This window comes from Tenrec ecaudatus, chromosome 10 (assembly GCF_050624435.1).
Source record: "Tenrec ecaudatus isolate mTenEca1 chromosome 10, mTenEca1.hap1, whole genome shotgun sequence".
Lineage (NCBI taxonomy): Eukaryota > Metazoa > Chordata > Mammalia > Afrosoricida > Tenrecidae > Tenrec > Tenrec ecaudatus.
The window spans coordinates 31,098,128-31,112,651 of NC_134539.1; the positions used below are offsets into that span (position 1 = coordinate 31,098,128).

General features: G+C 44.7%; 1 protein-coding gene across 1 annotated transcript; it reads left to right on the forward strand.

Annotated features, from left to right (window-relative positions):
• The first annotated feature begins 37 nt into the window (after positions 1–37).
• On the forward strand, positions 38–13,793 carry CHMP5 (charged multivesicular body protein 5). Its single transcript, XM_075560027.1, has 8 exons — positions 38–193; positions 924–1,028; positions 2,883–2,929; positions 4,321–4,414; positions 4,543–4,614; positions 8,782–8,890; positions 11,251–11,363; positions 13,126–13,793. Exons 1-8 carry the CDS (start codon positions 125–127, stop codon positions 13,174–13,176), a joined length of 660 nt encoding a protein of 219 aa, XP_075416142.1. The 5' UTR covers positions 38–124; the 3' UTR covers positions 13,177–13,793.
• The last annotated feature ends 731 nt before the right edge of the window (positions 13,794–14,524 follow it).

Sequence of the window (14,524 nt, forward strand, 5' to 3'; positions counted from 1 at the left end):
GGAAACGCCAGTGTGCATATTGCGCTTGCGCATGGGAGGCCGGAAGTCAAGGCGGAGACAGGAATGACTTTATTTCCGTTTCTGGTTTTGCTACAGTGTTTGGGATTCTTCGCGGCCGCTCAAGATGAACCGATTCTTCGGAAAAGCCAAGCCGAAGGCTCCGCCTCCCAGCCTGACCGACTGCATTGGCACGGTGGGTTCTCGACCACTGTAACTGGGGTCTGGGCTTCTGACCCCTGACCCCGCCCACCCCTGCTCCCCGCTCCTACTTCTCCACCCCTACACCGGATCGCGGGTCCCGGGCCTCGGGCCCCTTACACCTTGGCTCTCTCCGCCCCACTATTAACTGTTATCCCTGTTACCCAGGTCACTGCCGAAGCCACAGACCAGGGGCCCCTTACTCGCTCATTACCTCGCTCTGCCCACACCCCACCCGTTCTGATGCCCACTGCCTTGACTACTCTCTGGGCCCATACACCCTTCCCACCTCGTCCAGCCTCACCTCTTCCACTCTTCACCTTGCCAACCTCCACCACCCCACCTCAGGACTTTCACCTTGGTAGTCTCTGCCCACGGCGGAACCCTGGCTGCTCGCTTTAAACTACTCACCGACCTAGGAAATGTCATTAGACCCACAACTCCAGGGCGGTCCACTGGGCATTAACTATTACAACTCAACTCAGCCTAGTGATTCTCGGATCATTTTGCTGCCCCGACGTGCCTTGTCTGGGAGTGACATTTAGTTTTTAAAAAGCCAGTGTTTCAGATTGGAAATGCCCCCCACCCCTTCCCTGACTCTTAAGAATCACTGTTTTCCACTTTTTTCACGTGCGTGTCTTTTTTCATCTTCCATATTCTTTCACTTCTCTCGTCTTATGTAGGTGCACTGCAATTGCTTACACTGCCTTTTTTACCCCCTCAAGGTGGATAGCCGCGCAGAATCTATTGACAAAAAGATTTCTCGACTGGATGCAGAACTAGTGAAATACAAGGATCAGATCAAGAAGATGCGGGAGGGTCCTGCAAAGGTAAGGCAGATGGCAGCTGCTTCCGTAGGTGCTGTGACAGCTCAACTTGTAGAAATAAGGCCTGGTGGTCAGAGCTGGTAAGGGTTGCAGAAGAGATGCCTACAATCTGGAAAGGAGCAAACATCTGTAAGGGATGCATCCTTAAGGAGCCAGTTCAAGCAAACAAACAAACAAACAAAAAACCCCAAGTTTAACTGCCATTGAGTCAGTGCTGACTCATGATGACCCTACAAGACAGGGTAGAACTGCCCTGTGAGTTTCTGAGACTGTAACTATTAACAAAGTAGAAAGCCCTGCCTTTCTCTGACCGAGTGGCTAATGGTTTTGAACTGCTAACCTTATAGTTAGCAAGCCAATGCATATCCACTACGCCACCAGGGTTCCTTAAGAAACTAGCTAGGGAAGGGAAACAAGTTTGGCCTGGTAGAGGAAAAGATTCTGATCACATATCCAAAAGCATGTACCGGGAATTAACTTCTACTTCTGAGGAGATGGCAATAAGAAAAACAGGGCCAGGTTCAGAGTAGTGAGTTGTCAGGCTGGTCAGGACAGGTAAGGTAAGTGTGCTGAACTTGTTAGAGAGGTCCAGTGACATGCTGAAAAAGATCAGTGTTGTAGTCCCTGTTACCTAGGTGCTGTGACCTTGATAAAACCACCCGCCTATTTTCTTCTTCCTCTGTTAGGGAGGGAATTAGAGCCCTGTAGTTAATAGTTAAATGTCTGGGCTGTACGCAGAGAACTACCTTTTATCCCCCTACCCCAATTGCTCAGGGACCGACCATGTGACCTGGGGCAAATTAACCTCCCTGAGCTTCAGTGTCTCATCTGGAAAAGGATACTATCTGCTTTGAAGAGTGAGGATTAAACAAGGAAATTCACGTGACCTGCCTCACATTTAAAGAAACAAAAGACCCCCAAACTGCCATCGAGTTGATTTTGACTCTTAGTGACCCCATTTAGGGTTTCCAAGGCTGTAAATCTTTACCAGAGAAAACAGCCTCATCTTTCCTCCTTGGAGTGGCTGATGGGTTTGAACTGCCAACCTTCTGGTTAGCAGACCAATGCTTATCCCCAAGTGCTACTAGGGTGCACCTATAATACTCATTAAATGTTAGATATTATCATCTGAAAAAACGAACTATCCTTCACTCCTCTTTGGAGGAGACAAAATGATGTATGGAACAATATTGAAAGGTGGGTGGCAAGGGGCTTTTCCAGCCATTTTAGTTGGGTGACATGAATTAAAGGGTGGGTGACCAGAGGCAGGAAAGCCCATGCAGACATGTGATGAAAGCCCAAACTGTGAGAATAAGGTGACAGGATTCATTTGTAAGTAAGTCTTTTTTTTTTTCATCGTTTTATTAGGGGCTCATACAATGTGAGTTCTAAAGATCGTTTATGATATGGGTGTGCATGGGAGATGACAGGTGATGTTATGTAAAGATACTCAGCTCGGTGGTGTGGAGATTTCAGGGAAAGTGTGGGGGGGCATTATTTGTAATATTCAAAGTGAGAAAATTGAGGACTTTGAGTTGATAACTGAATGTCCAAGTGGGGAATCTCCCTAAAGTAACTGGATAAACAGAATGGGCACTGCGGGGCAGGCTGGAGAGGATATTCTTTGGGAACCGGGAAAGCCGCTCAGGGTTCTGAAATATAGGATGCAAAGACAGAGACTCGAGACTACACCTGAGGATATCTACGCTTGGGAGGACGGGCCTGCACCCAGGAGCCACTGTGTCCATTGTTTTGAAGGAGACAGTCAGTAGGTATGGGAGTTTGAGGGTATGGGAGATTTTCTTTTACCGTGCGTGGATCTTCCACTTTTTATTAAAATCTGTTTCCCCCCTCTAGAATATGGTCAAGCAGAAAGCCTTGCGGGTCTTAAAGCAAAAGCGAATGTAAGTTATACGTATATTCTTTTTTCCCCTCCAGCAGGTTTATCCAAAAAGGAGATGATCTTCTCTTCCTTCATATCACTGTATAAGCATTCTCAATTTAATTTCCAGCGTGCCTTTGCAGATTCCATTAGCTGGAACAGTTTCGTTTTTCCCTTTGCCTGTGACAGCAGCCACTAATAGAAAGTTTGCTGCTATGATAGAGATAGTCAGATAGTCTATGCCCGTGCTGCCCAATGCAGGACTTACTAACCACAAGTGGCTATTGAGCACTTGAAATATGGCCACTGTCATTAAAGAAATGAATTTTGAATTTTATTCTATTTGTAACATTAAACTTGAGTTATATGTGTCATTAGTAACTCCCTGATTAGCTTGCTCAGATCTCTAGGTTTAATCTCCCATTAAACTTGTACTTTTTGTTCGTTTGGGGTTTTTTTTGTTTTAGAGTTAGTAATCCTGAATATTTGCTTCTACCCCCCATAACGAAAGAGAGGTCCTTTCCTTTAGGTTTCTGTGACCAAATGTTTGAATAGAAGCAACATAGTATCTTTGGTGCTTATCCTGTGGCTTACCCCTGTTGGCTGACCAGCTGAGCCTCCGCAGAGTTGTAGAGATGGAGTCTTCTCAGAGGATTGTGTACCTTGAGCAGGGTAGCTCAATGTATTAAGAGCCTTAAAAATCATCTTACTCACCTAGTGTGGACACTGTTACCAATTGGCAGTAGATAGTATATGTAGAAATTGTTAAACACAAACTTAATTTTTGTTAGCTATCCTCTTTTTGGTTCACTTTCACCAATTCTACATTAAAAGGATTTGTGTGTGTGTGTGTGTGTGTGTGTGTGTGTGTGTGTGAATAGTTTCACCGTCAGCTTCTCTAATTGTATGATAAGGAAAGCATGTCAGCATTATGAAGCCCTCTTTTTAGTAAGACTGTTGCAACATAAGAACAAGCAAGTGTTATAATGTTATGTGGAGGACAATGTTACAACCAAAATACACACATAGGAAAAAGATGAGAGAACACACAGTGATACTGGTGTTTAGAAAACAAACCAAAACTCACTGCCATTGAGTCAGTGCGACTCAGCAACCCCATTGGACAGACTAGAAATGCCTCTGGGCTTCCCAGGCTGCAGCCACTGCTGGAGGTAGAAAGCTCCCTTTTCTCCCACCACGGAGCAGCTGCTCTCCAACTGCTGACCTTGCGGTTAGCCCACCTCATAACCAGGACTCACCAGAGCTCCTCCATCCTTGTTTTAGAGTGGTTGAATTCTTTTTAGTCAAAGTTTTCATGTTTTTTCCTCTTTCTTTGTTTGCCTTATGCTCCCCTTTGGGGTTCAGGATTCTTTCTCTGGCTCCCCCTTACCCTCTTCAATTTTCTTCCCAAAGGTACGAGCAGCAGCGGGACAACCTTGCCCAACAGTCGTTTAACATGGAACAAGCCAATTACACCATCCAGTCCCTGAAGGACACCAAGACCACGGTACTCCCAACGCACCTTCCCTGACCCTTGAATGTTCCAGACCCTCACACTCTTGTGTGGTTTTCAAGAGACAGTTGACCAACGTGGCTTTTTATAACTGTGCTTTCATGTATCCTATTTTATTTTAGGTTGATGCTATGAAACTAGGAGTAAAAGAAATGAAGAAAGCATACAAGCAAGTAAAAATCGATCAGATTGAGGTAAGGTAGTTTCTGAAAGAATCTGACTGTGTGTGCCTGGGATGGGAAGAGCACAGCTAGAGGGTTGACTCTCTGGCCCGCCCTTGACTATAGAGTAGCTTTGGGAATGGGCGCCAGGGCCTGTTTCCCTGGGTACCAGGATCATCGCCCATTCGGCTGTGAGAATCAGCGCCCTCATCAGTGTCTATGAGTTCTCGTCTGTCTCCTCAGTTATCAAAAAGTGACATTACTGCTTTCATGACTGTCATGAATTGGTAAATGCCAGTGGGTTCTCACAGTACTCGATGTAGTTTCTGGAGTAGAGTTGGTTATTTTTAATGTCACTCAGACTCACTGTCACTGAGTCCATGCCAGCTCAAAGTGACCCTTTAGAACAGGGGTGGAATTGCTCCCCGCCCCCCGTGAATGTCCAAGACTGTAACTCTTTACAGGAGTAGAAAGCCCCATCTTTCTCCCAAGGATGTCACTAGGTCTTTAATATTAGCATTTCTCAAGGGGAACAGATTTTGGTTGAAGAACCCAAAACAAGGATCTTAGCTGGTCTCAACTCCATCCAGTGAGCATGCCAATGACAGTGATAACACGGGGAGCGAGTGGTGCCTAGCTGGGGGAGAGGTTTCCTTTCTGCACAGATGATATGAAAGGAATATGGGATACGGCTCTTTACGCCTACTCCCTTGAGTAGGACGTGTCCTTCCATGAGCGCAGGGAATCAGGGTGTTCACTGCAGTTTCCCTGGTGCCTCGCTCAGAAAGGACTGGATTTTTATGCAAAGAACCGTACCAATTCTATGCTTTTTGACAAACAGCACCGCCTCGCACATTAGTTTCCTACGTTATGTGCACAGGCACACTTTAAACCAGAATACAATTGTTGCTTGGTGATGAATGAAAGGATGAGAGGCTGTTTAAGGAAATCAATCAGTACAGCTCGATTCAAGTTGTGTTGTCGGGTGAGCGCTTACTATGGACTGGGCCTTGTTCTGTCCCCGCAGAGGTCCCTCTGGCCAGGCTGGCCTGGGCCTTGTTCTGTCCCCGCAGAGGTCCCTCTGGCCAGGCTGGCCTGGGCCTTGTTCTGTCCCCGCAGAGGTACCTCTGGCCAGGCTGGTCTGGGCCTTGTTCTGTCCCCGCAGAGGTCCCTCTGGCCAGGCTGGCCTGGGCCTTGTTCTGTCCCCGCAGAGGTCCCTCTGGCCAGGCTGGCCTGGGCCTTGTTCTGTCCCCGCCGAGGTCCCTCTGGCCAGGCTGGCCTGGGCCTTGTTCTGTCCCCGCAGAGGTCCCTCTGGCCAGGCTGGACTGGAACCTTGTTCTGTCCCTGCAGAGGTACCTCTGGCCAGGCTGGCCTGGGCCTTGTTCTGTCCCCGCAGAGGTACCTCTGGCCAGGCTGGCCTGGGCCTTGTTCTGTCCCCGCAGAGGTCCCTCTGGCCAGGCTGGCCTGGGCCTTGTTCTGTCCCCGCAGAGGTACCTCTGGCCAGGCTGGCCTGGAATAGGAGAGAAAACCAAAACGCAGAAACTCACTACCACTGATTTGATTCTGACTTGTAGTGACTTACAAGACTTACAGGGAGAGCTGCCCCTGTGGGCTTCTGAGACGAAAACTTCACAAGAATCGAAAGCCTGGGCTTTCTTCCAGGAATAGGAGGGAAGGCGTTTTCTGTTTTACCCTGCCATAGACTGCCTGTTCACCTTCCTAATCACCCACCAGTCTGTGCCAGTTAGTGATGCCTTCCGGGAAACTCATGAAGAAGAGCGAGCTCTGGTGGCGCTGTAAGCGAGGCCTTGGGCTGCTAGCTGCTACAGTGGCAGTTCAAACCCACCGCCTGCTCCCTGGGAAAAAAACAAGGCGTGCTGTGCTCAGTAAAGATTTGTAGTCTCAGAAACCCGAAAGCAGTTCTATGCCTGGAGCGTCGTTTTGAGTGGGGTTTTTTGATACTGTTTGAGTTTATACTTTATTTTATTTTTGTCCCCAAACCATTTGGGAATATGAAATGGAATTTTGCGGGGAGGGAGGAGAAAGAAAAAAAAAAGAGGACCTGATGCAAAGGGCTTAAGTGGAGAGCGAATGCTTTGAGAATGATTGGGGTGGGGAATGTATGGATGTGCCTTATACAATTGATGTATGTATATGTATGGATTGTGATAAGAGTTGTGTGAGTCCCTAATAAAATGTAAAAAAAAAAGAATGACAAGGGCAACAAATGTATAAGGGTGCTTTGCTCAATTGATGTATGTATAGATTGTGATAAGAGTTGTATGAGCCCCAATAAAAATATTTATTAATTTTTTAAAAATTTTTAAAAAAGAAATGGAATTTTGTTTTCTTCATAAGAGTTCTCTATTTTGTTTTAAATCATTTTATTGGGGGCTCATACAGCTCTTATCACATGCCATCCATCCATTGTGTGAAGCACATTTGTACATTTGTTGCATCATTATTCTCAAACTATTTATAAATTATTTTTTCATGTCTTATACTGTCCGATGTCCCCCTTCACCCACTTTTCTGTTGTCCGTCCCCCTGACAGGGGGTTATATGTAGATCATTGTGATTGCTTCCCCCTTTCGCCCTCCACCTTCTCCTTACCCTCCTGGTCTCGGTACTCTCATTATTGGTCATGAGGGGTTTATCTGTCCTGGATTCCCTGTGTTTCCATCTCTTATCTGTACCAGTGTACATCCTCTGGCCTAGCCGGATTTGTAAGGTAGAATTGGGATCATGATAGTGGGGGGAGGGGGAGCATTCAAGAACTAGAGGACAGTTGTGTATTTCATCGGTGCTATACTGCACCCTGACTGGCTCGTCTCCTCCCCATGACCCTTCTGTGAGGGGATGTCCAGTTGCCTACAGATGGGCTCTGGGTCTCCACCCCATACTCCCCCTCTCTTCATTCACAATGATAAGATTGTTTGTTCTTTGATGCCTAATACCTGATCCTATTGACACCTCGTGATCACACAGGCTGGTGTGCTTCTTCCATGTGGGCTTTGTTGCTTCTCAGAGTTATCTGTGTTTTAATTAGAGCTGTTTAATATCAACGAAATGGAAATAGTGCTCTTGCTAAGTTGTGTTGTCTCTTCGTTGTCCACCTGTAGTTGTCTGCCTTTCTGTCTCCTGGCTTGATCCTTACATGTACCCCCGATAGTTTGCCAGAATGACAGGTTGAGAACTTCTCAACTCATGGTGTGTGTGATTGCCTATCTGTGTTTCATCTGTAGGTGGAGTTGTATAATTTGAATTTTATTTATTAAATTTATTTTCCTAAAATACTTGTAAGCCAGTCTCATTGTTTCATAGCTCTCATTTTTTAATTTTGCCTTTGTGTGTGTAGTTTTATTTTTTAGTTACTGCACACCAGTGTTGCTTTTAGTGTTGTTATTGTATTCGTTTTCCATTGCTTTGCTTATTCACTATTGAACTGGCTAAATTTGTGTCTGTGCTTTCCCCCCACCCCACGTCTTAGAGTCTATTGCTAGGAATCTTGTTTATGGGTGATTTGGGGTATCTGTCTTGCTAGGTAATAATATGTTTGAATTTCTTAGCTGTTTCCACTCCTTTGCATTATTTCAGTCACTGCTTTTTGGATAGCAGAATGGCAAGTGTATATTGAGGTAGATTAGCACTTGGAAACAAGAAAAGGAAAGTTCCTCCCCCTCCCCCCGCAAAAAAAAGTCTCCATCTGCCTTTCTTTTAATAACATTTTTATTAGCATTTCATCCATATCCATCTTACTTCCCACCCTTCTCCCTTTATATTGAAAAGAAGCATACTCTGATTTGGGGGCCAAGAATGAGTTTTGAAATGCTTTATATTGCTCCAGAAATTCCAAAGGAGAAAGGCCCCTGTGTGTTATCATCACTAGTCTGTCCCCTTCCGTGTGGGATTTCAGTACAGGAAGAACTTATAGCTCTTCTATTCATTCTTAGCGCAGTGGAAATAGGAGTGGCCATAACTAACGTGTATTATTGAGGGGTTAGAGATTTACATACATTATTGTAATAAATGTTGCAATAACCATATTAAGTGTGGCTATTAATGATCTCAATCATGTGCTAGGCATTTTACTTGTTTTTAAATTTTAAAAATTCCATACTGACTCCAAAGACAGAGGAGAGGAGGGGGCCAGTCAGAAGTAAGAAATCAATGAAAACCCTGCTCTGTGTATTCTCATAGGATCTGCAAGACCAGCTAGAGGATATGATGGAAGATGCCAATGAAATCCAAGAAGCACTGAGTCGTAGTTATGGCACCCCAGAGTTAGACGAAGATGACCTGGAAGCAGGTAACTTAGGGGAAAAGCCATGGACACCTGGGTGTGGTCTGAAACTTGTAACTGCTGGGCCCCCTTTCCTAAATGCCAATGAACGTGTTCCCCAAGCGTGAGCTCCTAGTGTAGTATTTAGGCCAAGGGACTATGAAACAGCCATATCCGGTAGGCATTTTGCACCAGCGACTCTGGGAGGTCATTGTAGACCAGCGGTTCTCAACCTGGGGGTCACAACCCCTTTGGGGGTCGAATGACCCTTTCAAAGGGGTCGCCTGATTCATAACAGTAGTAAAATGACAGTGATGAAGTAGCAATAAAAATAATTGTATGGTAGTTCACATAGGAGATGAGGGTGGCTGAGACGAAGGTGGTGGTAGCAGACACAGAGAACTGAGCAGATTTCAGAATGTTTGGCCGGTTCATTGGATAAAACGAAATGATTGATTAGATGTGGTGGGAAGGGAAGAGTCAGGGTGGCTGTCAATTTCCAGTATAGGTGACACTGGATTTCCTGCTGTGTGATCCTCTCATGGTACTGCTCTTTTCTTTCTCCATCTCCTGTTTCAGCCTAGACTCCTTTGTCTCCTTCCGCCCTCTCCCTCCTTTCATTTCCCACTTTCAGTTTTCACCGATGAGCCTCTACCTGCTATTAGCATTCCTCCAGGCTGCTTGCAATTCAATTTTAGATTTCTTTGTAGAGCCCGATTTCAGGCAGCGCTAATAGCCATTCTGCACAAAAGCTCCTTCCTCCTTGCACACCCCTCTTTCAAGTGCACCAAGCAGTGAGCAAGGGTTTTCTTCTGTTTGTTCGGGTTGGAATTTCTTAGTTGGAACTGGCCAGTTGACCCTACATGCTTCTCATGAAGCATCTGCCTGGGGTTGACAGTCTTGTTACATTTCAATCTTTGTCATTTGTCATTTGTTTTTCTTTTTCCTTTTCCTTTTTATAATCATTTTATTGGGGGCTTGTACAGCTCTTATCACAATCCTTACATCCGTCCATTGTCCCAAGCACATTTGTACATTTGTTGCCATTCATTCATTCTTGAAACATTTTCTTTCTACTTGAGCCCTTGGTATCAGCTCATTTTTCCTCCTCCCTTCCCCACCCTCCCTCTCATAAACCCTTGATAATTTATAAATTCTTATTATTTTGTCATGTTTTACACTGTCCAATGTCTCCCTTCACCCACTTTTCTGTTGTCTGTCCCAAGGGTGGGGTTATACATAGATCATTGTGATCAGTTCCCCCTTATCCTCCAGCTTCCCCTTACCCTCCTGGTATCGCTAATCTCATTATTGGTCCTGAGGGGTTTATCTGTCCTGGGTTCCCTGTTTCCAGTTCCTATCTGTACCAGTGTACATCCTCTGGTCTAGCCGGATTTGTAAGGTAGAATTGAGATAATGATAGTGGGGGGAGGAAGCTTTAAAGAACTAGAGGAAAGTTGTATGTTTCATCGGTGCACCGACTGGCTCATCTCCTCCCCATGACCCTTCTGTGAGGGGATGTCCAGTTGCCTACAGATGGACTTTGGGTCCCCACTCTGCACTCCCCCTCATTCACACTGATATGATTTTTTGTTCTTTGATGCCTGATACCTGATCCTATCGACACCTCGTGATCACACAAGCTGGTGTACTTCATCCATGTGGGCTTTGTTGCTTCTCAACTACCTGGTTGCTTGTTTATAGTCAAGCCTTTAAGACCCAAGATGCTATATCTTTTGATAGCCAGGCACCATAAGCTTTCTTCACATTTGCTTATGCACCTGCTTTGTCTTCAGCGATTGTGTAGGGAAAGTGAGCATCGTGGAATGCCAGTTTAATAGAACAAAGTGTTCTTGTGTTGAGGGAGTACTTGAGTGGAGGCCCAATGTCCATCTGCTACCATAGTACTCAACCTCAAAATAAATATGCACATAGTTCTATTTCCCCATCGTCATATATATTTTTTCTTATGTACATGCCTGTATTTAGACCTCTATAAATGCGCTTTGCCTCCTAGTTCTTTCCTCTATTTCCTTTTACTTTCCTCTTGTCCCACCATCATGCTCAGCCTTCATTTGGGTTTCAGTAATTCCTCTTGGTTACATTTCCCTTGCTCGAGCCATACCAGGTCTCCTATACCCTCCTTGCCATTGATTTGAATCACTTGTTGTTCCCTTGTTCCTGGGTGTTGCTTGTTTTTCATAGATTTCTCCATACCAGTTCTCTCTCGATTTTCAGAGGATGGTCATCTTTGATTTGGAATAGAAATGGTTAAGTTCTTTCTTTTTGTGCTTAAATGTTGACTACAAATAATCTGTCCAACTTTCTTAACATTAGCTGCCAATGTTTTTCCATTGATATAAAAATGTTGACCCTTTCGATCGCAGAATTGGACGCACTGGGTGATGAGCTTCTGGCTGATGAAGACAGCTCATATTTGGACGAAGCAGCATCTGCACCTGCCATTCCTGAAGGCGTGCCCACTGACACAAAGAACAAGGTGAGCGCTCTTCCTGAACATAACGTTTCATGAACCTGTAAGATTCTGTATGTGATCACCAGTCGGGGAACACAAAAGTCTTGCATTAGAACGTGGAAGGCTGGCTCAGCCATTATTCTGGGAACCCTTTGGAGGAAACGTTTCTGCCGTATTGGATTAGGAACAAGTTGTGAAATTAGTGACCCTGAGGCCCAGGAATGTTTGTAGACAATGACAATTTGCGTAGTATACAAAATCACCCTTGTGACTGTGCACGAAGGGCCATCTATACGTGTGCTTGTTTGTTTGTATGGCTTTACCCTGGGACGCACACACAGCACATGAATGAGCCAGGGAGCAGGGAGAAAGTCCAGACACATGTTACAGGACCAGGTGGAATTTTTTAAAGCTAAGGATTAGTAATTTAGGTATAAAACTTAATGTAGAAAGGTTCTGAACCAACCTGAGTTTCATGCCTGCTACTAAGTAGCTGTGAGACATTGGGCAAATCACCGTGCTTCTCGGTAAAATGCAGAGGATTATTTCACATAATTGTTGTGATCCAATTAGATCTTGTATGTGAGGGGGCTTTTCAGGCTTTAAGCCCCATCCACATCTCTGTTGTTATTATTATGAGTGTACTGTATTGCTAGAGAGATCTTATTTACTCCATCCTACTTCCCGGTGTCCTGTATCTGTTTGTCATATTGCCACTGGACATATATCGCCTGGTTTTTGCCTTATCTCCCAGTATGCATATGGAGTGTGCACAATGTAGTCCCAAGAAGCCTTGAATGGAAGCCATTTCCTTTCTATCCCTCCCCCCCCCTCTCAGTTTTTCACTGTGACTGAGCAAATTAAAAATTCCTGTTTTATCTCTGAGCCTCTTTAGCTTTCCCCTGTAAAATAAATGGAGGGGCAAAAGGTATAAAGTAGGTCATTTCTCGGGTCCTTTATAGATAATCTCCATGAACCTGGGTCTTCCTCCAGCATCCTTTCTCCCTTAAACTTAGGATCCTGTTACCTTTCTCTGTGGCTCTCCCCCTCACCCTCTCTGCCCACTGTAAGCTTTCAAGTGCATATGTTGTTTTTCTCAGCATACCTGAAGTTTTATTAAAACTATCGAGTGCGTATCTTCAAGTGCCTAGTAAAAAGTCCCTGAGGCATCTGTGTGATTTCCACTTTCAAAATTTCACAAGATGCTTACGTTTAATATAGTGGGCTATATTTAACAGCTAGAATTCCCTTCATGATGGGTTTGTAGTAAAGGATGGTGTGGAAATGAGGACCTGTTCTTGGGTGCTGCTCCTTCAGTGATTTGAGAGGCTACAGAAGGAAGAGTAAATCCTTTCCTCTTGACCTTCCAGGCCTCCGTTTCCTCTTTCTGGAGTGGCTCTTAGGATTTCTGTTGTTTCTCTCCCTTTCACCGGTTTGACTTTTCCCTCCTTCAGTCTGCCACAGTTCACCCTTGTGGTCCTTCCAGCTCTTTTCTGGATCGTTACTTTCCCCTTTACCTTTTATTACAAAGCTTTCATCTTCTGAATGGGGTTTGGTTTTAATTGATAACCACTTGAAAATTGTGCTAGATTTGCTGACCCAGAAAGCTTGAGCCGAGCACCTTGTGCCTGAGGCTTAGGGCAGAGTGGCGTGCCCTTTGGGAATTTATTGGCAGCGCTAAAGGAACCTTGTAACACTTGGGCAGAGTCAACAGTTTTTACTACTGTAGTAATCGTTTTATATCAGTTGAAAATTAGTGGCATTAAACATCTTTTCCTTTTCACAGGATGGAGTGTTGGTGGATGAATTTGGATTGCCACAGATCCCTGCTTCATAGACGCCCACCATTCAAATGCATCATGTAAAATAAACATGTTTTCTGGGGACTGGGAAATAGCTTTCCAAATTTACCATAACAGATTTCAGTTTCTTTCTTTGAGGGAAAGTTCATTACATTGCTTTTCCCTGTAAGACACGCATTGTCTTACTTTCTTTGTACTAAATTTGTATTCCTTTTCTCTTATGAAAGATTAACCTCAAAAAAAAAAATCAGTGGCTGTGTCAGGACTTGTTTTCACTCGTTAATAATTTGAAATAAAATGAAGGAAATGGGAATCTTTACATTTTCTGAACATGATAACTGCACAAGCTCAGAATGTTGCGGAGACAAGCGACGAGCGTCGGAGCTCTGCATGTTGGGATTCAAAACCATTTTCTCTCTTAGCCTTGGAGGCGGGTGAGCAGGGTGACCTTTTTTGATGGATATTGTTGTGTCTTGTGTCATTACTGTGTCTGGTGTTGGAATGCAATTCTTACCGCTGTTTCATGAGTGGGTACTTTGATTCTATGGTTCCTTCAGTATTACAGCCTGACTTGTAATCAATAATGAGTATTTCTTGATATTTAATGTGTATAGGACATTTATTTATACTTAATAAATATTTTTCAAAAGGATATCATTTTAATCATATCACTTCAGCCTAAAACCCCCGCTACAGATACCCAGTTTAGCCAGTAGCAGTTTGATATAATGGAAAGAACAAAGAACCGTCTAGGCCCGTGGGTCTCCTCCCCACCCCGGCAGGCTCCTCCAGTGTAAGCACTGTCCCAGGGCTGGCTCCTGCAACACGTGCGGCTGCTCCCAGGCCCAGCATGTGCAGTTTATGACAGCCAGCAGCCAAAGGCTTTCCCTGGTGGAACACTTCCCTGTGGATGGCCTTTCCCAGCACTTGGGAGAGTGGATCTCTGCTAAGTCCTACCATGAGACCACGGGGACTTCTCTCCAGTCCAGTGTGCTATGGCGAAGCCTTCTCCAACCAGGTCTGTGTCTCAGCTCTGGTGGCTCTTCCCAGGCCTTAGGGGTAGTAGCTGCTCCTTGCATGTCCTACTTCACCATTTTGTAGAGGTCTCCTTATTTCTTACCAGCCAATCCCTTGTTATAGCTGCTAGTTGCTAAAGTAAAACCTTCCCTGATGAAAATACTCTCTTGATTAGACCCCGACCCATACACCTGGTAGTTTGGAAAGATGACAATAAGGTTTGTCTGGTGAAATAATAAGTCAAAGTTAACAATTTATGTTCAACAAAGGGCAAAGTGAATAAACTTAATGGAATGGAAGAGGGCAATTGAAATGAAATGTCGGAAATTGACTAGGAATTGTTATCTAGTATAAGAAATTTACAAA

Bases quoted from the DNA above. Each gene is read 5' to 3' on its own strand.
- CHMP5 (XM_075560027.1), top strand. From the start codon at position 125: ATGAACCGATTCTTCGGAAAAGCCAAGCCGAAGGCTCCGCCTCCCAGC. The intron at 2,930-4,320 runs GTAAGTTATACG...TTCTTCCCAAAG, and splicing joins GTCTTAAAGCAAAAGCGAAT to GTACGAGCAGCAGCGGGACA. The intron at 11,364-13,125 runs GTGAGCGCTCTT...TCCTTTTCACAG, and splicing joins CCACTGACACAAAGAACAAG to GATGGAGTGTTGGTGGATGA.